General features: G+C 36.9%; 1 protein-coding gene across 1 annotated transcript in view; it reads left to right on the top strand.

The window, feature by feature from the left end:
• Positions 1–614: 614 nt before the first annotated feature.
• The window catches only part of Dll (Distal-less), a 416,722-nt gene continuing 390,527 nt past the window's right edge, over positions 615–26,809 (top strand). Inside the window, exon 1 of the mRNA XM_067148661.2 lies at positions 615–1,237. Within this exon, the coding sequence (XP_067004762.1) occupies positions 733–1,237 (505 nt within the window). The 5' untranslated portion in view covers positions 615–732. The remainder of the gene's footprint in view (positions 1,238–26,809) is intronic.

A 26,809-nucleotide genomic window follows, 5' to 3' on the forward strand; every position in this document is an offset into this window, starting at 1 on the left:
CATTGAAAATATTGCTTTCTATTTTCAATAAATATTAGTGACTGATAATACAATTAAATAACATATGTTACAAACAGTTGTTCACCTCGTGACTGGATTATACAGAAGTTTTGTGCGGCGGTGGAGATAATAGCGGCTGTGATGTTCCGTCAATATCTGGCAGTTATAACATTCCGTGAACTAATGAAGTATATATTTAGTGAATTTTAAGTGAATTCTTCGTGGATTTTCTAACAATTTTGCGTACCTCACTAAACTTGGATTAGCATTTTGAGGAATTTCTACGACATTTGAAACTGAATTTTCGACATGAGTGTGAAAGTGAAAAAGTTTGCAGTTATTAGATAGCATTGTGATCCATCCAATGCTTAACTTTGTGTGATATTGTGGAATTCAAGAAGATAGAAACAGTGCGGTAACGTAGTTTCCTACGAACAATAAGGGCAGTTCTTTCCTTCAACACGTGCCACAGTGGCTTTGGTGCTCGGCGATTTGATCACCCTGGATCACGGTATTACAACGGCCGGGTTTGGCTTCAACCCACACAACCCTTCTAACTACTGGAAGTCAGCGTTGACGATTGTTCCAGTTAGTCATCCCTCCACCACAACGCTGAATTTCACGGACTTAGGTAGCCCCTTCGGTTCGGGCAATACTGCCCCCGGAGGTGGCGGATCTGGAGGCGGCGGTGGTGGCGGTGGCGGTTCCAATACTCCCACACCCACGGGGAGTATGTCCGCCTCCGATGGTCTTGAAGCACAACCCTCTCACCACCATAATCACCACCACCATCTAGGAGGTGGTAACGGTGGTAATAGTGGTGGTGGTGGCGGGGGCGGTGGAATAGGTTCGGTTCCACCAACCCCAACGTCGCATCAAGATATTACAACGTCATCTAGTTCCGGTACGACATCTGTCACAAATTCATCGGTTAACAAATCTGCGTTTATAGAACTTCAACAGCATGGGGTGGCGTATAACCCCATCAGGGCGGCAGCGGCGGCGGCAGCCTATTCTCAACACCACCACCACCCCGCGGCGCACCACTTCAACCAGGGAGGACCTCAACCTGGCGGTGGACCCCCATCGCACCATCATACGGGGGTCGATCCGGCAGGATTCGGAAGTCCACGGACGGCACTGGGTCCTTACCCCTTCCCACCGATGCATCAGAACACATATACTGGCTACCACCTGGGTTCCTACGCGCCGCAATGTCCTTCACCCCCTAAAGACGGTGAGTAGAATGCTCGTAATATTATTTATTATTACTGATATAGACCTAACATATCAATATATTAATTTCATCAATAAAATACTTTCTCAAGGGACAAGTGGCAATTCCTTCTCTCTTCGAAAAATATCATCGACTCAGGTTGATGAGTTTCTGCTAGAGAAGTATTATACTCTCGAAACAACACAAAATGAAACACTGTAGCCTACATCATTCTGATAAACAAACTCATTTTCGGTAGAAATCGACGGAAATTTCGCCAAACTGGAGTACACATTTAAGTAATTTTTATGGTTGGACAGTTTATTTTGAGTGTGTTTATTGGTTAATTGTATTTGAAGATTCTGTTTATTTCAAAGAACTGTTCGTGAAATCATTCGCTGTATGACGATGAGCAGTGAAGTGCTTTTGTTACTAGAATTTCACATAAATTGCATATACTGCAATGGAATTTAAAATAATCTTATCTAAACTGTTCACGTCTATTAGTTAGTTAACATATTTCCGGGAGAGAAAATATAATAATAATAATAATAATAATAATAATAATAATAATAATAATAATAATAATAATAATAATAATAATAATAATAATAACATTAAACATCATCTTGGAATATTATAACGTTTGGCCGTTCATAATGCAAGATTGATCTGTTGACAGAAAGTATACCGTAGTTTCTTCGGTGAACTAGGTATGAAACCCAGAAAAAAATGTAGCTTATTTGCGAAAAAAATTATATTTGTGAAATAGTATCAAACTGAGTAAATATTAGAAAATTGTCGTCCTTTAATTATCAGAATACTTCGCAATTTGAGAGAAATATCTTCAACCGCAGTCAAAAGATTTGAATACTCTAATAAAGCAAAATCATAGTAAGAACGTGTGATGTTATCGTGAAAGTAAACAAATGAAACTCTCTATCAAGTTAAAATCTAAGACAAACTTAACACAGCAGAAAATAATGGATTTGGTTGTTTAGAAGTTATCTACGCATTCAAGTGTTGAAACAAATAGTTTTCTAACTCGCGGCCTTCTTGATACCGAAAATTTGACGTGCAATTCTTAGTACGGTATTCACGTGGCCTCCAGTGGAATGTAATATAATGGGCTGTCAGGACTAATTAGTATGGAACATGAATAACATAAACGGCGTATGGAGGCTTAGAGAGGGTAAATTTTAACTAGAGTAGTTTGACAGTATGGTATATTTTCCGAATTGGTACTGACAGCATTTCGCTCGACGTACTTTGGACTGCGATAAAGTATAAACTCTCTTGTTCATTATTCGGATTGTATGACAAAAGCTAATATTTATATCAAACTAAAGGTTAATGATTTTGCTAAGGATTTTAGTCATAGTACGTTATTAGTTTTGCCTAACATTTATGGCTCTAAGTACGTTTATTTCAAGTTGGGGTTTATCTAAATGAATGGTATAACTTAAGGGATTGAAATAATCCTCAAGAGCATATATTCATAAACTATCCATTTTTTTAGGTGAAATGATTTTTAACCTCCAACTTGTCTCGATAGTGAACTATTTACATATTCCAGCGGAAAATACCATAACATCCTGTAAATGCGTAATGTAATTAACTGTTCATTTAAAGAAACTTGTAGAACGAAACAGAACCGTATCGAGAATTGTAGCCGGATTTGTAAATTTTCGATGTATTGTATTAGTGCTAATTTTTTCTCTAGTTCACAGGTGCGGTTATTTTTTAGTTAGTTGTGATTTTAAGAATCAATAAATCAACATTATACTGAATGTAGTTTGGACATAATTACTAACATACATGTTACACATAAGACACAACACACTTTAAATAGATATAGTTCAGTGCAGTAAGTAACATTTCTTAAAATAAGAAATGCGTTTCAAACAATCGTAGCGCAATTGCCTGATCTGAACTGGGGAAAGAGTTGAACGATTTGTCATTCTGTTGATGTAGATAGATAGACATTTTTCGTTCAAGTTATTAATGTATAACCAAGCCATATTTTACTGGGATGTTAATCAATTTTGATGACTGGTACTGGAGATATTTCGACGTGAGTTTGAGTCAACTGTATCGAACTCATCCTGTTACTATTGTACCTTTTGCGAAATGTGATTAACATTTCGTATATTCAGAGTTTATTTTCATGACATTCTACTTATTTCTGACGGCAGAACTCACAGGAACTGTCTTATACGTAACAGTAACTGGATATATTTGGCGGAATACATTCATCAAATGATTGCCATTTCTTCTCCCACCAATAATTCTCCTTAATTCTGTGAACATTAGGATTCGTACATAATTTACCTACTAAAGCTTTTGACAGCTGTACCTCGCCCTAAATTAAATACAGCATCATTTCACAGCCATGAGCATGATAGTCCTTGCTAATGGTGTGCAAACAGTGGCACAATAACTTCATGTATTCCTGGTAAAATACAATAAACGCTTCCTCCATTACTGCACTTAGACTTTCTATTACCGTTCTTATTGAAGATGAGTCGTTGCTTCTCGGTCTAGAGCTATATTCACCGGCTCTTATTTGTAGTCTTCCCTCCGCCTTTTTTCTTCTACCACTGGACTCCAGTACGTGCATGCTTTGGACTATTGTCAGCGATCAAACGCCAAAAATCTATATACACGGGAAAAATAGAGGTTATCAGGCAGTTTTCATACTTATAAAAAAGTATACGGTGCTGGCGACCAAAATTACAACCTCGGAGAAAATATACGGAAAACAGAGACGTATTTAACATTACTTCCAGAAATGTCCACTGATTCCGGAGCGATGCTACAAATTTCAGCCGGAAATTAGCAAATTACTTTGTCATCACCTTAGCGTTGATTTATTAGATTTGCGGATCGTATTTTGTTTCGTTATTATTCCAAACGACCAAAGTATTTGTTAATTTGGGTAATTACTCTCTGAAATATCAGTTGACGTAACGTTGAGTGGCTGCTGTTAATGCATGGTTTAAAAGACATTAAAATGCTTGGGATATTGCGTCCTTATTATAAAGATGAGCGTTCTTAAAGAAATGTAATGTTTACTTGATAGATTAGATAAGTAGCTGTTCATATTTTAAAATCGCCTGAAATCAGGATAAGCGAAAATTTTCAGTACTCTGGATTCTCGGTGTGAGCCTTGCAGCTTTGAGCATGAATCTGGGAGATAGTGGATTTGAATCCCACTGTCGACAGCCTTGATGATGGTTTTCCGTGGTTTCACATTTTCACAACTTAATTAAGGCTACGATTGCATTCTTCTCAGTCCAAGCTCTGTGTGTCGACGTGACGTAAAACAAATAGTAAAAAGGAAATCTTTTAATTTGGGGGTTCATAGAATCATTTCCATTTCATTGTTATAAAATTTCTGATGATGCGCCTTTAAATTTAGTCTTTTCCGTGGTTAATACTGTAAGCGGTAATTATCATACTTATATAACTTTAGTACATAAATATCGACCTAATCTATCCGGTGAACATGATCTCTCACGAAAGGTAAAGTACTTCCTTGTGAAAAGATTTTTGGACGCCAGGTGAATGATAATAATAATAATAATAATAATAGACTAATAATAATAATAATAATAATAATAATAATAATAATAATAATAATAATAATAATAATAATAATAATTGAATGGAGTCGGCTACTATCTAGCCTAAAGTATTAGGATTTGTCGCCGTTTAGGCTACCTGCTTGTCAATTTTAACGTGACATTGCACTCTAGGATACGGCAGAGAAATCAGTACTGTATTAGGCGATCTACTGATGAGTTTTGATTAGTTTTGTCGGGTAAACATGCAATGTGTCATTAGAGATCTCCTGCATGCTGACTCCGTACGAGGTGGAGTGCCGAATGGGTTTTTGCTCCAGTAAATCTGACTACCCTTGTAAATTTGAATCCGCCGGGCTGGGTAGCTCAGAGGGTAGAGGGCTGACCATCTGATCTCAAGTTGGCGACTTCAGTTCGGTGGTATTTGAAGGTGCTCAAATACGGCACCTCGTGTCGGCAAACTTATTGACTAGTAGGCTAAACGAATTCCTACGAGAAAACATTCAGGCATATCGGCGTCTGCAAAAACCGTAAAAGTAGTTATTGTGACGCAAAATCGAAAGCATGGTCATTAAGTTTGAATCCACGGTCTTGGAATTCGGAAGACGACATTCTACCACTCATCCACTACAGACTTATCATTAGGCTTAAGTAACTCATTTCAGTAATGGTAGCCATTATTTATGTCAGTATTGTACGTATGATATTGATTATGCATTATTATCTATCAGGATGAAATTTGACTGGAACACATTACAGTACATCCAAGCGATATTTTGAGAATGTCATGGTTACAAGAGTCGGACTATCATTATTCAGACGGAGTTTTCTTTATGTTCAACGGGGAAAGATACTGTGATTGGAGTATCCAAATCGTACAATATAGGTTTATATGACACTACTTTTCTTGTTAAGTAATTTATGGTTAATTTAATATGACACAGTGAATATGATTTACTCAGTTATAAATCAATTTCAGTTCTTTACTCACGTTACAAAGTAACAAAGTTTGTCTATAAGCGCGTTATTAAGTCAAATACCTCTCAGTTTTAGAATCAGTGTAGCTTTCCATCAATTAAGGTTAATATCGGGGGTTAAGAAACAAATCGTCGTATCTAACAATGCTCTTCCTAGCCATTATTTTCCTTAAGACTGATCACACCTCCCAACCACATAAGTTATGGATATGCAGTCCATCAGAACAATTTTCGTTGTGTTCATTTTCCTACGCATTCATGTAAAGGAAAATTAATCTTAACCGCAACGTATTGTGGGAATGTAAGCATGAAGTATTTACGCAATCCTACAGTATAATGCAGTATATTTAAGATTAATTTTCCTTTACACATCAGCATAGGAAAACGAACACAATGAAAATTGTATTACGGACTTCATATCCATAACTGATATGACTGGGAGGTGTGACCGGCCTTAAGGAAAATAATGGCTAGGAAGGGCATTGTGAGATAGGCCTACGATGTTTTGTTTCTTAACCCCCGTATTGTAAGTCTGAAATAATAGGATTCCTATTCAATTATGAACATGAGTATTGTCAAAATGCTACACCCCGTCAGTTTCCTTTCTCAAACGTTATTAGCTAAGGAATAAGATATTTCCTAGCTGAGCGCTTTACTTCTCAATGATAAGACTAATCTCGTTTACATTCCTCGCTTCGAATATAAGATATTATTTTGTCAATGCGTAATAGGACGTTTCTTTCACACCAGGTGCGGGTTCTCGAGGATACACCACCTCAATATTGTGTTTACAGCGACCCCTTGTGACGTGTTACTAAGTGGCTTTCTGTTCATTATTCCTGTATGGCTGTCAACAGCCCTATCCAGTGATAAATAGTTGTTCGAAAAAGAAGAGCCTTCCTGGCAAATTGTCCCATAAAAAAAGTCTCCAAAAACTGTAAAAGTAGTTAGCGCGGCGTAAATCCGATGACATTATTATAAATGAATAAGTCTTGTCGGTTTTCTCGAAGTTCTCCTAAACAGAACTTTTGAAATGTTTCTAGTACGAATTATTATTATTATTATTATTATTATTATTATTATTATTATTATTATTATTATTATTATTATTAATAAGACTATATCTGTTTTACTTCTTTCAACTAATATTGGTCTTAAGAGAATTAAGAGTACTGTCTGTACCTTTGCCTTGATAAAGATTTTTTCGTTCAATTTTTCTCAAGTAACCAACTTGGTTACGTACCTACTTATGGCACATTTGACATATTGCGCCTTGACATAAAATAAATTAACATTAAACTAATAAATAAATAAATAAATAAATCGAAACTTTTATTTTTTCTGATAATAGTTTTAAATCGGCGCTATTTCTACTTGTAAACCTTAGACCTGAAGTCTTTCGCTACGCTGTTAGTCTCTAATGTAGCCTAATTGAAGTCTAAAAATATTTTATTGAATTAACTGTAGGTCTATTCCTATCTAACTGTAACATTTCGGAGATTCTGAAAATTTAGGAACTTTTATTTGAAGTAGCCTACAATTGTTTACACCTTCCTACTCACGTGAGAAACGGAAGCGTAATAGGAAAAGACCTAAATGAACAATTTGTAAGAAGAAACTGATGCGAGTGTTCGATAATGATTCTGATTAGCGACTTCGTCATTCGTGACTATACGTGAACTTTTTACACATCTGTGATGATTTTTACGAAATAATACTGAATAGAAAATACTGAAATTTAGTAGAAAACCGTAATAGATTTTCAATATCAATAAGTTCTTCGTTTAGTTTAAAAAATCTAGGGTGAGCATGCAGATAAATCTGTCTTAAGGTATAATATTTTCACCTTATTATTGGTGGCGCTTTTTTAACGACAGTCTATTCGGATCTAGGAAATAAACGAAACGCCATCCGGCTCTTTTCCTCAGTGGCCATTGCCTTCAGCCTCCATGGAGATGAAATCTCAATGACCTGCGGCGTACTCTCAAAACGATCTTTATGGACAAGTGTAGATCTGAAGCATTGCCTCCTTAAAATATTTGATATTTACGCAACACTTAGTTATGAACATACAATGAGATGTGAAACGTCTAAGAAATGCATCTCATTAGAAATTGTCCCACAGATACAAATCGTGTGATTCATTCGATTTGACTCGTTTTAAACTCCACATTATTCATTCGAGACTCTGTTCCCCCAGCTATACTCATCTTGCACGGCGCAATATAAACTTCAGCCCGATTCCATTGTGGCGCTTGAGGTCTACACTTCATATCAAGGGAGCGTTGGCTTTGACCTATGTTTTCCCTCTGTAGCGAGCCACCCCTTGACGGCACCCCTGCAGTTCCTCACCCCAAAGTCTTGCGATACCAATAGTATTGCGCACTTCGAGATTTTATCTCGTAGTGGATCGTTAAAAAAAAAGGATCAATATTTTGACTATACTGATGGAATCGCACACTTGGGTAGATAAGTAAACCCGTCTTCCTCCATCTTGTATATCCCTTGTAAATGAAAGACGAGCTAATTATTGGAGGGAACATAAGAAGAGCCTATTAGCTGACTAAAGAATTTATGACATTTCTTTAAGAAAATATATTTCCAGAAAGTACAGAAGGGATATGCAGTCCATCAGAATAATTTTCGTTGTGTTCATTTTCGTATACAAATGTGTGAAGGAAAATGAAACTTATATAATAGGAGTGCATAAATAAGTCATGCAAACATATATTCGTAGAGTCCGGTACGGTAAGGTTCATTTTCCTGTGCACGTAAACACTTGAAAATGAACACAACGAATATTGTTCTGATGGACTAAATATTCATATGTGACTGGGAGGCGTGACCATTCGTAAGTAAAATAATGGATAGGAAAAGCATTGGGAGAGATGACCTTTTGCCCGGACAGTGACGAATTATTATTTTGTCCTAAGGCAATAGAACTGAAATTTCAAAAAATATATCTTACAGCGTGCATTAGAAGGTGGGGCAAATAGTGTTGACTCAATTGTATTCGGATTTTATATCTAAGAACACGTTTTGAATATGTAAAGTTTTAAGAATTCTGTAGAGAAAATTTAAAATTATTTAAAGAAACTCTTCATAAATTATCTATGCACTAAAGGGCTAAATACAATATTTATTAACTTGATGATAAAATAGTGATGGATATTTTGTGCAAAAACAGATACATAACTGGAATTTCAGGCGTCGGTAATCCGAACATATTATAGAAGTATGAACTTACTAGAAACGTACCATGTGCTCAAACTTAAATTCTGATGCGTGTGTTATGTTTGTACTCAGTTCTACTCTGGCGATAGGACGAGAGAGCGCGTAGTAAGCCTGTTCAGAAGTTGACAAATGTTGACAAACACAGTATTTCGCTACAGTTCCAAACAGTATTTTCGTTTTCTTTCTTTCTTTCTTTCTTTCTCCGCCTTTTTCAAAGCATATCGTCGCTGCCGGGACAAAACCTGCTATGTGAAATTTTTTAGCTTAGAACTTTGGCTGGTAAGGTTCTGTCATCTAAGGTGCAATATTGAGTGCATATTGTCAAGGCATTCTCGCTCTTCATAATGTATGTGCTGCGGGTCAGTATATCTCCAAAAATATTATCACATAGGAGGTTTTGACCCGGCAACGACGATATTGGGTCGGCACTAATGTGGGTTAACCCCTTTTTACGACCGAATACCCTTCCTTGTTCCAACCCTATGTCGAGGAATATAATTATTCACTACTGCGTGTGTCTGTGGTGGTTGGTAGTGTAGTGTGTTGTATGTAAATGAAGGTGTATGTTAAGACTATAACAGACACCCAGTCACCGAGCTAGAGGAATTAACTGCACGAGGTTGAGATCCCCAATCCGTCCGGGTTTTCAACCCAGGTCCCTATGAACCTAGTAGGATATAATTATACTAATGGCTGAACAGGTTTCTATCACATGTTCGCATAGTCTATTTCACTGTGCGATAAATTGCAGGTTAAACGTACTTCTGTATTATATTATTAGCCATGTGATCTAATAATAAGTGTCAAACATCCCCCTCTGATCCTATGGACATTGATCGAGCATTTGATCTTTTAGAGAAGGAAAATAAGTTGAGAGATAATCACATAGAAATACTACACCGCCTTTTTAGAAAATATTATTTTATGAAAGGAAACTATCTTTACACCGGTCCTTTTTCAGTCCGACTTTTCTGCACGGGAGTGAAAGCTGGATGGACTCGGGATATCTTTTTCATAAACCAGAAGTAACAGATCGTCGATCAAGAAATGAAACCTCATACTTCAAAATGCTCTTCCTATCCATTATTTCCCTTAAGACTGGTCACGCCTCCCAGTCACATATGGATATATAGGCCTACTGTAGTCCGCCGGAACAATTTTCGTTGTGTTCATTTTCCTATGCAGATGTGCAGATGCACACTCCTACGATGTACTGTACTTATAGTTCATTTTCCTTTACGCTGTTGCATAGAAAAATGAACACAAGGAGCACTGTTCTGATAGTCTGCATATCCATATGTGGCTGGGAGGCGTGACCAGTCTTAAGGAAAATAATACATAGGAAGAGCATTTTGATATACACGGTTTTGTTTCTTCACTGACGAGATATGAAAGTAGTGGAAATGATCGTTGGTACAATCGGGTGGGAATAATGGCAGGAGGATTCTAGGAATGAGGAGATGAAGGCTAAATTAGGATTGGACTCGACGAATGAAGCTGTACGCTTCGGTGATGAGGTCATGTGAGGCTATTGGACCTACGAGAATTATGGACTGGGTCGAAAAGGGTAAGAGAAGTAGAGGAAGAACGAAGTGGTTAGACTCAGTTTGTAACGATTTAAAAATATGGGGTATGGAACTAAACAAATCCACTGAGCCAGTCACAAATAGAGAATTGGAGGCATTTAATTAATTCACAGAGGCTTGCAGAATGAACGTTGAAAGGCATAACACTCTATAATGAAGATGTATGTCAACAATAATAGATTGAACTGGTCGTATGGAAGTAAGATTGTCCGCTTTAACGAAATCCTTTCCCTTCGTTTTATTGTCCAAAAATGTTGACGAAACCAATTGGCTTTCCGAAATAGCTCTCAGAAAATTTACCCATTTTGTGAAATTTTCAGTAACTGAAGGTGAGAGCCAGACATGTTTTTCTCCTCCTGAATCTACTATTTGTTAATAGCTTCTTAGTAATCAGAAGTCCGACTCGTTGGCTGAACGGTCAGCGTACTGGCCTTCGGTTCAGAGGGTCCCGGGTTCGATTCCCGGCCGGTTCGTGGATTTTAACCTTGATTGGTTAATTCCAATGGCACGGGGGGCTGGGTGTATGTGTTGTCTTCATCATCATTTCATCCCCATCACGACGCGCAGGTCGCCTACAGGCGTCAAATAGAAAGACCTGCACCTGGCGAGCCGAACCCGTCCTAGGATATCTCGGCGCTAAAAGCCATACGACATTTCATTTCAGTAATCAGAAGTGTAAACATTAAAAGTGTTATAGATGGGTTTAGAGTAACCTATTACCCAGCAACCTTCTCAATTCTAAATCCAGGTACGCTAACGTTTGTACAAATTCCTTTTGGAGTTTCTCTGAGCGTATGCATTCTGTACGGAAGATTATTACCAATTTACTTATGAGCTAGGAAACTACTATATAATATGCATTGTGTATTTGCTTAAATATTTTAAATATCAAACGATGACGAGCAATTTCTTGTTGCAATAATAAATAATTTTAAAATTCACGTATCAAGTATCATTATAGACCATATCATCTCATCTGCAGACTTGCAAAATAATAATCGTTTTTTTTTTAGTAATACGCATATTGTTTAATTCAGTATAATATTCTATAGACTAACTCGTAAACCTTGTTTCATTACTTCAGAAGTCTAAAAGTGAGTTTCAAAAAGTTATGGAAGCAAATAGCGATAATCGTGTCGTATACCTAAATTAATACCATGGAACCAATATTTTCATTTAGGTAGTGTTTCCACCAATATTTTGCCTACTTCAGAGGCTCAGCGGTTTAATCACAACTGAGTTTAGTAGTGTTTCAAGGTACTTTAATGCGACAACTACGTATCGTTGCCATCAGACACGTTAGAGAACTCTTATGGGACAAACTCTCTACACTGGCGTCTATTAAAAAGTATGATAACTGAAGGAACGTTAAACAATTATTATTAATAATAATAATAATAATAATAATAATAATAATAATAATAATAATAATAATAATAATCAAAACTTCATAGCAACCGCTATTGGAGAATGCTTGGAGAACCTGGATAACAATAATTCTATCATTAGTATTTAAAACGGCGTTGTGTTGGCAGTGATTTAGTTATGTCCTCAAGTTTATTTCGTATTTGCTAGCTATAAATAGACCTATACGCACTTGTAATATTAAAAGTGTTAAGATGAAATAAATGCAAGGGAGAAGGAGTCAACATATTTTGACTAGGTGTTCAAGATTCAACTCTTAATAAAGAAGGGCCATATAAGATGTAAAAGTTACCTCTGATAATGGGTGAGAAGAAAGTCTCCAAACAATATCTGGGATGAATAGAAGAAAGGTTTTCGTGAATGCTTCATTAATAATGTAGTTTGAAAAACCTGATGATATCCATCTGTGAGTTGAAATATAAAGTTTAGTTTGCTCAACAAAATTGACCATGCTGGCCCAGCAACTGAAGGAATCTGAGTTAGAGCCCAGAATGAGTCCAGTAATTTTCTACTTCTTTGTTTATAAACCTGTATATTAGCAGTGGATCACTTAGTATGTCATTTGAATACTCTATAAAGAGTATGACGATATTATATAGTATGAGTGGTTCAATCTTATGGAACAACCTTCACTCATATGCGTCTAAAATTCATTGCCAGTGAGTCTCGTAGACAGGGTTTCAGATATTAACTTGAGGTTTCCGATATAATTGAGTAGCTTTCATCTCTCTGTTATTCCTCCCAGTATGACATTGAAATTCCTTTACGACTTGAAGAATTTTATTCCCGTGAAATAGAAACTGATTGGAAAATTCCTCGTGGGGTTATTCCCTCATGTTGTGAATGGACTTTCGGTTCTGCTTGAAGCTTGTGGCAATTTAGGTTACAGCTGCATGAGAGTTACATTACAACTAATTCGTGAGCGACATCGTCACCGTAGATAAAGTCTAATTTACTGAAAGTGAAACAAACATTATTTCATAAGCGAAATACAGGCGCCTTTGAAAATAAGCGTATAATTAGTAGCCTACTGCTTTTTTACGTACATTTTTCGTTCGCTTACAAACAGGCGAAGTTTTCTTTATCAGCAACGGTGTTTGAAAGAAAACACCAATGTGTCCCTTTTTCTTCACGATGAAAATGAGTAAACGAAGTTGATCTACAATTAATAATAATCTAACAAAGACAGGCTAACTAAGACGATTTTTAATAACATCTCCAAATTAAAACACACCACCGGTTGGCTGGAAGAGATGTGATGTGATCTACAAAGACTGAAGATCACAGATCACAGCATAACTAACGGAGTGGCCTTTCGGCGACAGATAACTTCTGCGGATTTTTCGCTTTTGCAAAATTCGACGTCAATCTCAAAGAGCGTTTTCGAAGGAAGTGAGGCAGGCGATCACCTAACGCATGAAGGAGTTCTGGGAAGAAAAAGAAAAGGAAAAATTCTGTACCATAGTCTTAGGTTCTATGCGGTCTATAATTAATCAAATTTTCAGATAATAATAATAATAATAATAATAATAATAATTATTATTATTATTATTATTATTATTATTATTATTATTATTATTATTAGAAAAGCAAGAAAGAAAAATCTTAAGGAAAATTTTTGGACCAGTCTGTACAGGGGGAATTTGGATAATAAGGAAATATATGACCTGCACCAACACTCAGAGAAAATCTCAGACACATTTAGGAAAAGGCGTTTGAAATTTTATGGACATATTCTCAGAATGAGTAGCCTAATCAGAGATTGACCAAAATAATTCTAAACCTCATCCTATCAATGAAAGTAAAAAAAAAAAAAATTGGCGCGAAGCAGGAAAAGATCTTCAGGGAAATAGGCATCACAGACGACATTGTGTTAGATCTAAGTTCGGAAAATTAATCGACAATCGCCGCTTTTAACATCATCCAAGCACTACTACCAACAAAACCTGGTCAGAAGATCGCAAGAAAAGCCACAGAGAAAAGATGAAGAGGTTATGGGAGAAGGATAAGGAACGACATCAGCTAAATGAGTTCAATCGCGCTCCTTAGCTGGGCATTACGAATAAGGAAATAATAATAATAATAGTAATAATAGTAATAATAATAAATTTTATTTCCTGGTTACTTAAATCGCCAGTACATAGGCTACAGATTAAGCCCAGTGTTATGGGCAAATACCCTTCTCGACGTCAATACTATGTGGAGGATGTAGCCTATTTGCTATTGCTTGTTTATGTGGTGGTTGGCATTGCATTGTGTTCTAAGTGGAGAAGGGTGTATTAAGATGAACACAAATACGTAGTCCACGAGCCAGATGAATTAGCCGGACACAGAGTAAATCATCGGCAAACACTTGATGTCAAAATGTATTCAACACAAACTGTCCAAAGCCAGCTAATCAGTAGATGGAAGAATGTCAGAACAACACTTTAGCAAGACGGAGATCTTGTGAAATCTCGGCTGTTGGAGAACAGATTTTCTAACGCAAATTGCTTTCAAATACGTAACGCTCAGATTAACGAGCCTTATACTATTTATTTCATCAGTTTGTTGTTATTGTCAGAATGTGTTGATATATTCAATAACTATAAAAATAGGTTACTCCTGGTATGTTCTTTAGTTTTGGATTAGAGTAATTTATAATAGAGCGCTAAGAGAACCACAAAAATGTCTTGTAGTTATACGTGATCGTGGAAATATGATCATAGCCACAGGACTTATAGATTTAGAACAGAATGGAACTGATTTATTTAGCCTCGTAGGATTAAGATCGTTATGCCTTCCCTTCCACGTAACCAAAAAATATAGGCTTTACATGTACAAAATTTAAAGAAATGGACTACATACTGTATCTTACAACTACTGAAAAATATAATATCAATAATAATAATAATAATAATAATAATAATAATAATAATAATAATAATGTTGTTGATGATGCCGCACACTATTATGATAACATGACTATACTCTTCATATAATGATAACCTATGGTAGCTAATTTCTGTGAATTCTTTTACGAATCTTAATGATAACGGTTTGATTATATCGTCGCGGCGCCGGCAAAACCTCGTGCCCCTCAATGGCCTTTCTATCCATTATTCTCCTTAAGACTGGTCACGCCTCCCAGCCACATATTGATATTGCAGTCCATCAGAACAATTTTCAATATACCAACTTTTAAAGGAAATTGAACCTTAGTGTGCCGCGCTGTAGGAATGTATGTTTGCATGACGTATTTGAGCACTCCTACAGTAGAATGGATTTAAGCTTCATTTTTGTTTACCCGACAGCATGGGAAAACGAACACAACGAAAATTGTTCTGATGGACTGCATTTCCATATGTGGCTGGGAGGCGTGACAAATCTTAAGGAGAATAATGGATAGGAAGAGAAGAGCATTGTCACATACGAGATTCCGGTGCAGGGACGATATACAGTACATACATGGCTTGAAGAAAAGGTGATTAACTTAATATGTGAACAAAAAGCTAGACTTCAAATATTACCTGACGGAAACAAACTGCTTTGCTGAAAAAAAAAAAAAAAAAAAAAAAAAAAAGATTTTGTGGAATCCACCCTTGGACAAAATTGAATTTCATACTGTTTCCTGTATTTATTCCATGTGCTCTTTCGTGCTGTGAAATTAAATTTTGTCAAACCTTGTGCTATTATAATGTAAATGAGGCTTGAAAAGTGACTGTATTTTCAAATCACATTTGACCCGCTAAAACGAACAGAGAAAACCGTGTCATATCCACAGAAATATTTTGTTACGTTGGATATAATGGAGGTTTATTGGATTCTACAATTGGACATTCTCGAGATAACGCGTCAGGGACTTACGACAACACTATATACAGAGAGACAGACCACGCGTTTCGACGGATATGTGGGTGAGACCCAGATCCATTGAGAAATTCTAGCCCTTCGGTCTTGTATGCAACTTTCGACAGGGTTTTAACTGGGCTGCATTTATGTAGGGGGTAGGTATATACATGCTGAACTCAGTAACAGTAAACTTATAATGATGGAGCCAAAAGTTGGAGTAGGAAAGATCTAAACTAGGGATGGCAACGATATATCGGTTTTTACGAAATACCGATATTTTCCTTTCGATTTATCGGTATATCGATATCGAAATTTTGATTCAATTTACCGAATAATATATCGGTTTATCCGTAAATGTATCGTTTTTCTTTGAATTATTATTTTCATAAATACATCCGCACTAGAGAACGCTGATAATTCTTCAAGAGATGGTGCTAGTGAAAGTGGAATTGCAACCTGGAAATAACTCTGACAGGCTGGATTATAATTCGAATACAAACGGTGGAATATGTAACACCGTTGCCTACGTGATTAGTAATAAGGCCTCCGCATGGCAGTTTACGCAGCGTGAAATACGTTCTAGCTCCAGAGTCGCCGCTAGACTTCGTGTTAGCCCTTCATTGTTTAACAACACAGACGTATAAGGGAACTGTGAAGCAAAAAGGTAAGTCAGTGAGTTTTTATGTGAGATAAGCCTTAAAATTAATTATAAGAGGCGTTGATTTGTGTATTCAGCTTGGGGTGAGAGTATGGTTTATATTTAAACGTAACATTAAGAAAATAGAAGCCTCCATGACTCAGGTGGCAGCACGAAGGCCTCTCACCGCTGGGTTTCGTGGTTCAAATCCCGGTCACTCCATGTGAGATTTGTGCTGGACAAAGCGGAGGCAGGACAGGTTATTCTCCAGGTACTCCGGTTTTCCCTGTCATCTTTCATTCCAGCAACACTCACCACTATCATTTCATTTCATCTGTCAGCCATTAATCATTGCCCCAATAAGTGCGACAGGCTTCGGCAGCCGACACAGTTCCCATCCTCGCCGCTAGCTGAGGCTTTATTCGTTCCATTCCTGACCCGGTCAAATTACTAAACAAGCTGAGGATTTGCATTAAGAAAATGTTTTGTGCATATTGATAAATATGCAAGAGCCGAGAGAGTTTTTTTTGTAAACATTATATTCACAGGATGTTTAATGCGCGTGATAAATAATGGTTTATTTCTGTGTACCATTCTGCCAAAGTAAACTTCAGAAAGGTAGTGCCATTTCTTTCCACGAGCAAATGTAGAACTACGAGAAAAATGGGTCAAAATTATATCATGTCGGGGTGACGAGAAGAATAGCATGTGGCAACCTTCCTCGAAGTCTGTAGTATGTAGTAAACATTTTGAAAGCACATGCTTTAGCATTTCTAAAAAAACTAGCCGCAATCAATGCCAACACTTTCTTCAGGGTGTCCATCATATTTGCATGGCAAGACTAGGCTATGTACTACTACTAAAATGTTCTCATTCCTCACCTGAAGGAGGAGGCGGACCTCTTAGACGGTGACGCCGTCTCTCAGGCTGGGAGATGTCACGTTGAAGGAGATGCTCGGAGAAGGTGAGGGGGTTAGTGGCCGTGGCCTATAATAGGAATTGTTCCGGCATTCGCCTTAGTGCAGGAGAATGGAAAACCACGGAAAACCATTCTCAGGGCAGTCGACAGTGGGGACCAGCCGTGAGGTCCAGCCCTGTCCCATCTTCCGAATATTGAGATGAAGAGCCACGGTAGAGCCGTGGCCACCCCTCCTCTGTTCGGTTGGCCGGTCGGAGTGCAGAACTGTGGGACCACGGGCCAGCCGTGGCCACTTGCGGACCGAGACCCACTCTGCATTCATCGACGTACGCTATGTGAATACTGCAGTGTATGCTATGGAGTATTTTCATTTTTATTAGGACGTGAACTTTTCGGTTGCAATCATACTACCTCATCTTGAATTACTGGGTGGTACATTTATTTTTCTTCATTAAACGTCATAGAAATATCACTTTCCTACTCAAAACGCAATGTTTTATGTTTGTAATGTGCTTTTATCTGCAAGTTATTTTCTTAATGCCAATTGGAATCGTGCTGAGGAATAGAGGGTAAACCTGACATCCAGCGGCGCCATTTGAACTGCTGCTACTCTGTCAATTTAGTACTTGAAGAGACCGTGCATGCAGAGGCCTTTACTTACTCGTAGGTAGCGATAACATCTAGGGACGTTCCGATGTACCGTACTAAAATATCGATATTTCCTTCGATATCGACATGCCGATATTATCCTACTATCAAAACAAAATATCGATATATCTCGATATCAATTTTTTTTCATAATGCAAGGATTTGAAATTATATTGAAGTTCTATAAAACGGGGACCACGACAGTTCCAAGAAAAACAAGATAATTAAGGGAATCAAATATAATGACCAAAATAATTTGTGTAAAATGGTATCAGCAGTAAAGTACAAAACATCAAAACCTAATTCAACCATGAATTCTAACACTTTAAGTGTCTGAGTTATTGTTATTCACCAGAAAAAGAAAAAAAAAAGACCAATGATATCTTTATTCCCAGAATGCAATGATAAAGCCATAAATAATTGCACGGTAGATTCTGCATCATATTCTTAACTATTTTCGGCCGTTCCTACTAATTTACGAGGTTTATGTGGACTTCATCAAGCATTACTGACACTATTTTTTTTACTCTCTTTCACAGGTGTACTTAGTTCTTTCAAAATGCTAATTATTCAGGGTCTATGCCTTGACTGCTGACGCCTATTGACATAAGTATGTCTTGTGGCTGGGGGTCAATGAAAATTTGTGTTTCGGAAGTATAACCCTAACACCGTGCAGGCTGGTGCTCATCTGAAATTAGCAGCCGTTGATGGATATATTCCATGGATAATTAAACCGCAAATTCCAGTAGCAAGATAAACTCAATCAACCAGTCGCTTGCACAGGCAGAATACCAATATTGATATATATGCATTGAGGTCTGATGATATTGTTGTTGGTCTTGGACTCTTAGGTTATCATTAACGATATATCGATATCGTTTGAATATACCGATATATTATGTGCTATACATATCGATTATCGAAAATAAGTTTTCAATATATCGGTATTTAATTTTTTTTTGCCATCCCTAAGCGTAGAGCCATGGCAGAGCTGTGGCCACTCCTCTGCTCGGTCGGTCGGAGTGCAGAGCTGTCGGACCAGAGACCAGCCATAGTATAACCCTAGCAACCGTGCAGGCTAGTGGTCATCTGAATTTAGCAGCCGTTGATGGATAATTAAACCGCGAATTACAGTAGCAAGATAAACTCAACCAACCAGTCGCGTGCACAGGCAGAATAAACCAATATTGATATATATGCATTGAGGTCTGGTGGTGATATTGTAGTTACTCTTGTACTCTTGGGTTACGATATATCGATATCGCTAATATATACCGATATATTATGTGCAATAAATATCGATTATCGAAAATAAGCTTTCAATATATCGAAATATCGATATATCGGTATTTTTTAAAAAACTGCCATCCCTAATCTAAACATGAAAAATTGTCATTTTGCGATCAGTTACAGTAAACTTATAATGATGGAGCAAAAACTCAGAGTAGGAAAGAGCTAAATATGAAAAATTTCCATTTTACACACGTTCTTATATACAATATAGAATATTTATTGTAAAAACGTTAATTTCCTTCAGTTTCATTAAAGTTCTTTATGTTAAGTAAATGTAAATCCACAAGCCTGTTTCAAATCATTCGAGCGGGTCAGAAACAGAACGAATGAAGCCCCATCTAGCGGCGAAGATGGGAATTGTGCCGGCTGCCGACGCCTGTCGAACTCCTCTGGGGCAATGGTTAATGACTGACAGATGAAATTAATGGAGAGTGTTGCTGGAATGAAAAATGACAGGGCAAACCGGAGTACCTGGAGAAAAACCTGTCTCACCTGAGTTTGTCCAGCACAAATCTCACACGGAGTGATCGGGATTTAAACCACGGAGGCTCCTTAATTTACTGTAAGTGTTCCAATGTAACTGTAAAAATCTTAGACTGTGCGGATCAAATAGTATTGTGTCCGAAATGTTATGAGTGCATGCATACCGTAGAACAACGACATTTTTACTGCTTCGTCGTTAGTTGCTTGGTCTGGCTAAAGATTTCGTGGACATAATACGCTTTGCAACGATACACGTATATTTTGTGAAATACTGGAATTTCCTTGGCACATATAAGCGTACGTTCATCGTGAACCATTCATTCTAAATAAATAATGGAAAGGTATAATATATTATTGCCGAACCCGTGGTGTAGGGGTAGCGTGCCTGTCTCTTACCCGGAGGCCCCGGGTTCGATTCCCGGCCAGGTCAGGGGTTTTTACCTGCACCTGCGGGCTGGTTCGAGGTCCACTCAGCCTACGTGATTAGAATTGAGGAGCTATCTGACGGTGAGATAGCGGCCCCGGTCTAGAAAGCCAAGAATAACGGCCGAGAGGATTCGTCGTGCTGACCACACGGCACCTCGTAATCTGCAGGCCTTCGGGCTGAGCAGTGGTCGCTTGGTAGGCCAAGGCCCTTCAAGGGCTGTAGTGCCATGGGGTTTGGTTTTTTTTAATAATATATTATTACTCTATCTTAGTTTGTGAAGAAAAAACAAGCGACATGAAATTTTTTCGCCAACGGAGTAAGAAGACTCACGTATTATAAGATTGCACAAAACTGATCTTTATTGTATCCTCTAAGGAATATCGTGATCAGTTTCAGTGATCATAACGATCATAATTATTACCGGTATGTGATCTCCATTCACGTGTGTATGTCTTTTGAGGTGATGCGATCTGTCACTTATCAGTGGAACTGAGAACTAAACCTGAGTGGGTTGTTGAAATTAGTTTAATATAATGTAGTTTGATGTTGCCACGGTAACATTTTTGGAATAGAGGGAAATATCAGGCAAGATCTCAAGGTATTGTCATCCTACTAAGTCCAAGCCTGCATATCGATGTACGCGAAGCAAATCCACAGACTTTATCTCCCTTCATATTCGGACTGCTGCAGTCAAAATCGATCATATTATTTTCAATTAATTGAAAATAAATTATAATATTGTTTTGAAGTACTGAGAAGCAAAATTCTCCCAATTTTACCTCAGTATTGCTGATTTAGTCGAGTCTTCCCCTATGATTGTGCATCCATCGACGATGTGCTTGCAACCAGAGATTTAAAATTTATTTAGACGAATGATGTAATGGTGATAAAGTTCCTGGCTTGTAATTCCCCTACCGATATGAAAATCTACATCCTAAGGAGATTAGGTTAAATTTTAATAAAAAAACTACTCATGCTTCAATAACGATAGGCATAAATTGCATAAAGTTGAAACTTTCCATAGAAGAAACTATGAATTTACACGAGTTCTAAACAATATAAGACCGAGCTCGATAGCTGCAGTCGCTTAAGTGCGGCCTGTATCCAGTATTCTGGAGATAATAGGTTCGAACCCCACTGTCGGTAGCCCTGAAAATGTTTTTTTTTGTTTCCCATTTTCACGCCAGGCAAATGCTGGGGCTGTACCTTAATTAAGGCCACGGCCGCTTCCTTCCCTGTCCCATCGTCGCCATAAGACCTATCTGTGTCGGCGCGACGTAAAGCAACTAGCAAACAGTATAAGCCAAGTGAGATAAGATAGGCCAACTCATAATGTAGCCTATGCCAACTACCGAATACAAAATACAGAAGCATGAATGAACAGCGGTAAGGAGCTGCATCGAGCTTCATTTAGTATACACACAATTACTGTATATTGAGTAGTAATCAAATGCAGAATAATATTTATGTATGGTATATCGATAAAATGTGCGGTTTTTATGAGAAGTGGATAAGTAAAGGGAAACAGTTAACTCATTTCCAATGATCGCAAATCTGGTTATTTGAAGATAAAACACAGTTATACAGTATATAGAAAGCTGTCAGCAATTTCTAGAAATATCAGTTGGACGTGTTATGGAAAGTGAACTTGTAACAGTGTGATTGTTTTCAAAAACTTAAAGCAGTTTGGAAGGAAATCATTGAAAAATACATCTGGGCCATTCAAAAATGTACAGTGGATTTCAATGAATTCCTTTCATTCCTTGAATCCGTACGTTCATTAAGTAAGCACAGATACACACATTAATTCGACTCTATTTATGACAATATAACAGTTCATTTACCCGAGTAAAATAAGGTAAAATCTGTATTTTATTTGGATTTTAAAAATGTTTCCTCATTATCTCTTCTTTCCATGAAAAAGTCTTCTGTTTCTTTGCTCCGCACTTTGTATCTAGTTGTATAACCCGTCACCAGGTAATTGTCTGAAAGTGTTACTTGGCATCTGCTTAAAGTAGTGACTGGGACACCAGTAGAGTTTCCATGCGCACTACAAGGGACATCTGTTCGTCTCCTTTCTTTGAGGTTTTCCAGCCTCAGTTAATTGTAATTGAAGTCACGTTTCGTAATTTCTTTCACTAGGATCATTTGTTTTGCTCCCTTCAGTTTTCCTCTCATGACTGTCTTTTTCAAAAATAATATTGAACTAGTTGAATGGGTTAAATTCTAAAGTTCAAGTCCTAGGATTGATAATCTACATACATTATAAAGTTCCCTCTCATTAATATGCACATTGGATGTAGTGTTGAATGGGTTATATTTACTTTCAAAATATCTTAAATTAAAAATATTTAATATACATCACTTACTTTCAGAAATTGTTTATAGAAGTAGACTATTATAACAATTTATTTTCGTATTCGTTATTATGTTACTTTAATAGAAATCGATAAACTGAAATTTGAATGATCTAAGTAATGTTTCTTGCTCGCGTGAATATGTTCTTTGCATAAATGACTGGTTTTCATGCGAAAAGTCATAATTGGAAAATTTCTAAATTCTGTTGAAATGACACCATATGCAAAGGAAGCATGCATTCTGCATGATAGTATTATAGACCAGTTGGAGTTCCTAACTTGAAATAATCTGTTTCACGATAATGCACTCAAACAGATGGAGTGAAATTAAGTGTTGTATTTGGTTCTTCTTGAATTGGCAGTAAACTATTATTTTGAAGTGTAGTTGCTTCATTATCAGGTTATTGTGGAGTCTAATTCACTACTTTAAATTTTCTTGAAACCAGAAGGAATTTTCGCTAATCACTGTTTACATTATAAGCGAATGTTTTGAAAACAGAAGAAATATCCACTTATCCGTGTTTACACTATGAACCAAATCAACGAAACTATATTTATTTTCCACTCCAAAAGGTATAAAACAGCAATATCAGCAACTGAAACAGACATATATTTTAATTACTGTGATTAGTTTTGTTCTAAAGGGAAATCTTAATAATGCAAGGGAATATTCTTTCATAATAAATTTAATAAAATAAAATAATATTTTTCTTTATATGAATGAATGAATACTGATCTGCATTTAGGGCAGTCGCCCAGGTGGCAGATTCCCTATCTGTTGCTTTCCTAGCCTTTTCCTAAATGATTTCAAAGAAATTGGAAATTTATTGAACGTCTCCCTTGGTAAGTTATTCCAATCCCTAACTCCCCGTCCTATAAATGAATATTTGCCCCAGTTTGTCCTCTTGTGCTCTTGGATAGCTTTTCGGAACTCACCAGATTTTTAGAATATTTTATATGTGTGAATTTTCGTGAGGAGCAATTAAAAACATTTTCCACATTTCGTCTTAAATGAAGAGTGCACAAGAGATCGATAGCAATGGATGACAGTAATTATCAAACCTCAGCTATTAGATTTGTTGTCGGATGGCAGAATTGTGAAAATAGTTGAAGGAGAAGATATTCAGACATTATCGTGCGAATGTTTCATTTTATTTCGAATTCAAGGAACTGTTATACAACACTTTAAATTAAAATTAATAACAGCAAGCTATTACAAGAACAATAAGATACATACCATTCATTTAGAGACGGATATGGGTTTTAGCCACCTTACCTCAGAAGTGCAGGAAGTGTTTCCCGAACTCGGTCCTTAGGCTACAGTGCGCCTGCTATTGAAAAGGATTATATTTCTTTCCATGATTTTTTAGTGATATATTCTTATTAACCCTCATTTCCTGCTCCCTTATCTGTATTCTTTCTGCTTCAACGAGTACGTTCTAACCCTTTTTCACTTTGACAGTCAGTCAGTCATGAATTGGTCAACCGTCATAAAATTTAATTAATCTGATTATGATCAGCATTTTGAAGGAATATTTTGCCTTTTTGTAGGAGGAAATTTTATATTTATTATTATGTGTACTTCATTACTATCTAAATGTTCTACACCGAGCATTCTAATTGAAAATGCCACATCGTAGAATAGGTAAAAGTCCGTTACTGTAGATAGACTGTCACGATATACACCTAAAGAATCGTTGTATGGTAATTGCACTGGTCACTTAGTGGGCGAATGAAGATTTTGGACTTCTATTATAACGGTGACAGTTGTCATAATATATGTGAATATCTGTTCTTACCTTATCTGACGTGTAGAGTAGCAGCTTCAATGTGTAATCCATACATTTAAATAAGATAGGCTATCCGTAGAGAGGTTCCATGCGTACCTGGAGAAATTTAGCGATTTACGTTAACATTCCTATCATGTTGAAGTAGACAATTTTTATTTATTCTACGGGAGTAAAGTTACGTTGAAATAATCAGTCATAAATATTTAAGATTTTATTTAAGAAAACTAAATTGTAATTTGATTATGTAATAAATTCCAGGAAATAATAATAATGTCTGGTGCTAGGCAATGGAACACTTTTCCATTGAGAGTTAGGAATTGCACGACATTAGCCTATTTAAAAATGTATTGTAGGAATTTCCTCGCAAGTGCGTAGCCAGGTTGTATGACTGCACGGATGAATGTGAGAATGAATGACGGAGTAACTACTTAAGTATTTCCGTTAATTCGTACTTGTAATGCGATGCAATATGTTACGTAGGTTATTAGTTTCCTACTTAACTGTAGAACCAGTGGTATACTATGTTACACTTACTTGTATATTCTTAAACTGTTGTCAGAATCATCATTATTACCCCACAGTCACCTACCGTAGTTACATACAGAATTTAGTCGATATATCGTATCGTACTGTAGGAATGCGCAGTATGTTTGCATGACGTATTTCGGCACTCCTTGAGTATAATGTATTTAAGGTTCATTTTCCCTTACAAATCAGTATAGCGATGGCTTACTTCTAAAACCTCGTATGTCCCAATGCTCTTCCTACCCACTTTATTCCTTAAGAATGGTCACTTGTCGCCATAAGACCTATCTTTGTCGGTGCCACATAAAGAAAATAGCAAAAACAGGAATGATATGCAGTCCATCCGAGCAATTTTCGTTGTGTCCATTTTCTTATGCTAAAGTGTAAAGGTAAATGAACCTCAAGTACATTATATTGTAGGGATGCGTATAAAGTCATGCAAACATACATTCCTAGGGTGCGGTACAGTAAGTTTCATTTTCCTTTACACGTAGGCAAACGAAAAGAATACATGAAAAGAGCATTGTGAGATATAACCTTTTGCCCGAACTGCGACGAATTTTCGTTGTGTTCATTTTCCTATGCTAGCGTGTAAATGAAATACCGTATTGTAGGGATGTTTGCATGGAGAATTTACGCACTCCTACACTATAATGTAGATAAGGTTAATTTTCATTTACACACTAGCATAGAAAAATGAGCACAACTGAAAATTATTCTGATGGACTGCATGTGTACGTGGCTGGGAGGCGTGATCAAGTTTTAAAAGAAAGCCATCGATATTCAAATTTGGATCTTTCATTACATTGATTTACGGGAGGGGAAGACTTTCATATTCGTTATGTCCCTCTCTTGACTTACCAAACGGTGGCCTAAATGAAGAAATATGTCGTCGTTGCGCCTGCGAAAACTGCTATATGAAATAATTCAGCTTAGAACTTTGCCCCGTAAGGTTCTGTCATCTAAGGTTCAGTACTGTGCGAGTAATATCAAAAAATATTCTCGCTCTGATGATATATGTGCTGCGGGTCAGTATTTATCCTACAATATTGTAACATACGGGTTTTCACAGGCGCAACGACTATGAACTTTACCCTCGTGTCCCACTTTTGAAATAAATCGCTTGATTTTAATGTAAGCCGAAAATGCTCAATCAATATTGAGATTGTTTGCCAGTTTGTAACTCTATAGCTGCTAAATTGTTCTAAAACATGGCCGAACACAGAAAGGAAAAATAACCTTCCTGAGTAATTGAAAAGATAAAGGTTCTTTTAAATACGATTAGATAGACTTATCTTCATAACAGATACGTTAAATTGACTTTCTGTCTGTTCAGATATGTTACAATCATTTCGATAAAATACAATATGGTGATCTTTTTCCGAATTTTGATTGGTAGACTGAAGTGTGCATTTATTTTTCAAACACTATAGGAATATAATCTTCAGTTTCTGTTTCGTGCTTTCATAGGTTCGATGTCTATGCAGTATATGTGATTATAACCTGCTTATATCTTCTGTTTTAAATATCGTCGGTGAAGAAAAAACCTCGTATCTCCCAATGCCCTTCCTAGCCCTTATTATCCTTAAGACTTATCATGCCTCTCAGCCACATATCGAAGTACAGTCCATCAGAACAAATTTCATTGTGTTCATTTTCCTATGTAGGTCTGTAAAGGAAAATGAACCTTAACTGCAGTATACTGTACGAGTGCGTGAATACATCATGCAAATATACATTCCTACGGTACGGTACAGTAAGGTTCATTTTCCTTTTGCACCCAAGCATAGGAAAATGAACACAACGAAATTTGTTCTGGTGGACTGTATTTCCATATGTGGCTCGGAGGCGTGACCAATCTTCCAGTCTTAAGGAAA

This window comes from Anabrus simplex, chromosome 5, assembly GCF_040414725.1.
Source record: "Anabrus simplex isolate iqAnaSimp1 chromosome 5, ASM4041472v1, whole genome shotgun sequence".
NCBI lineage: Eukaryota > Metazoa > Arthropoda > Insecta > Orthoptera > Tettigoniidae > Anabrus > Anabrus simplex.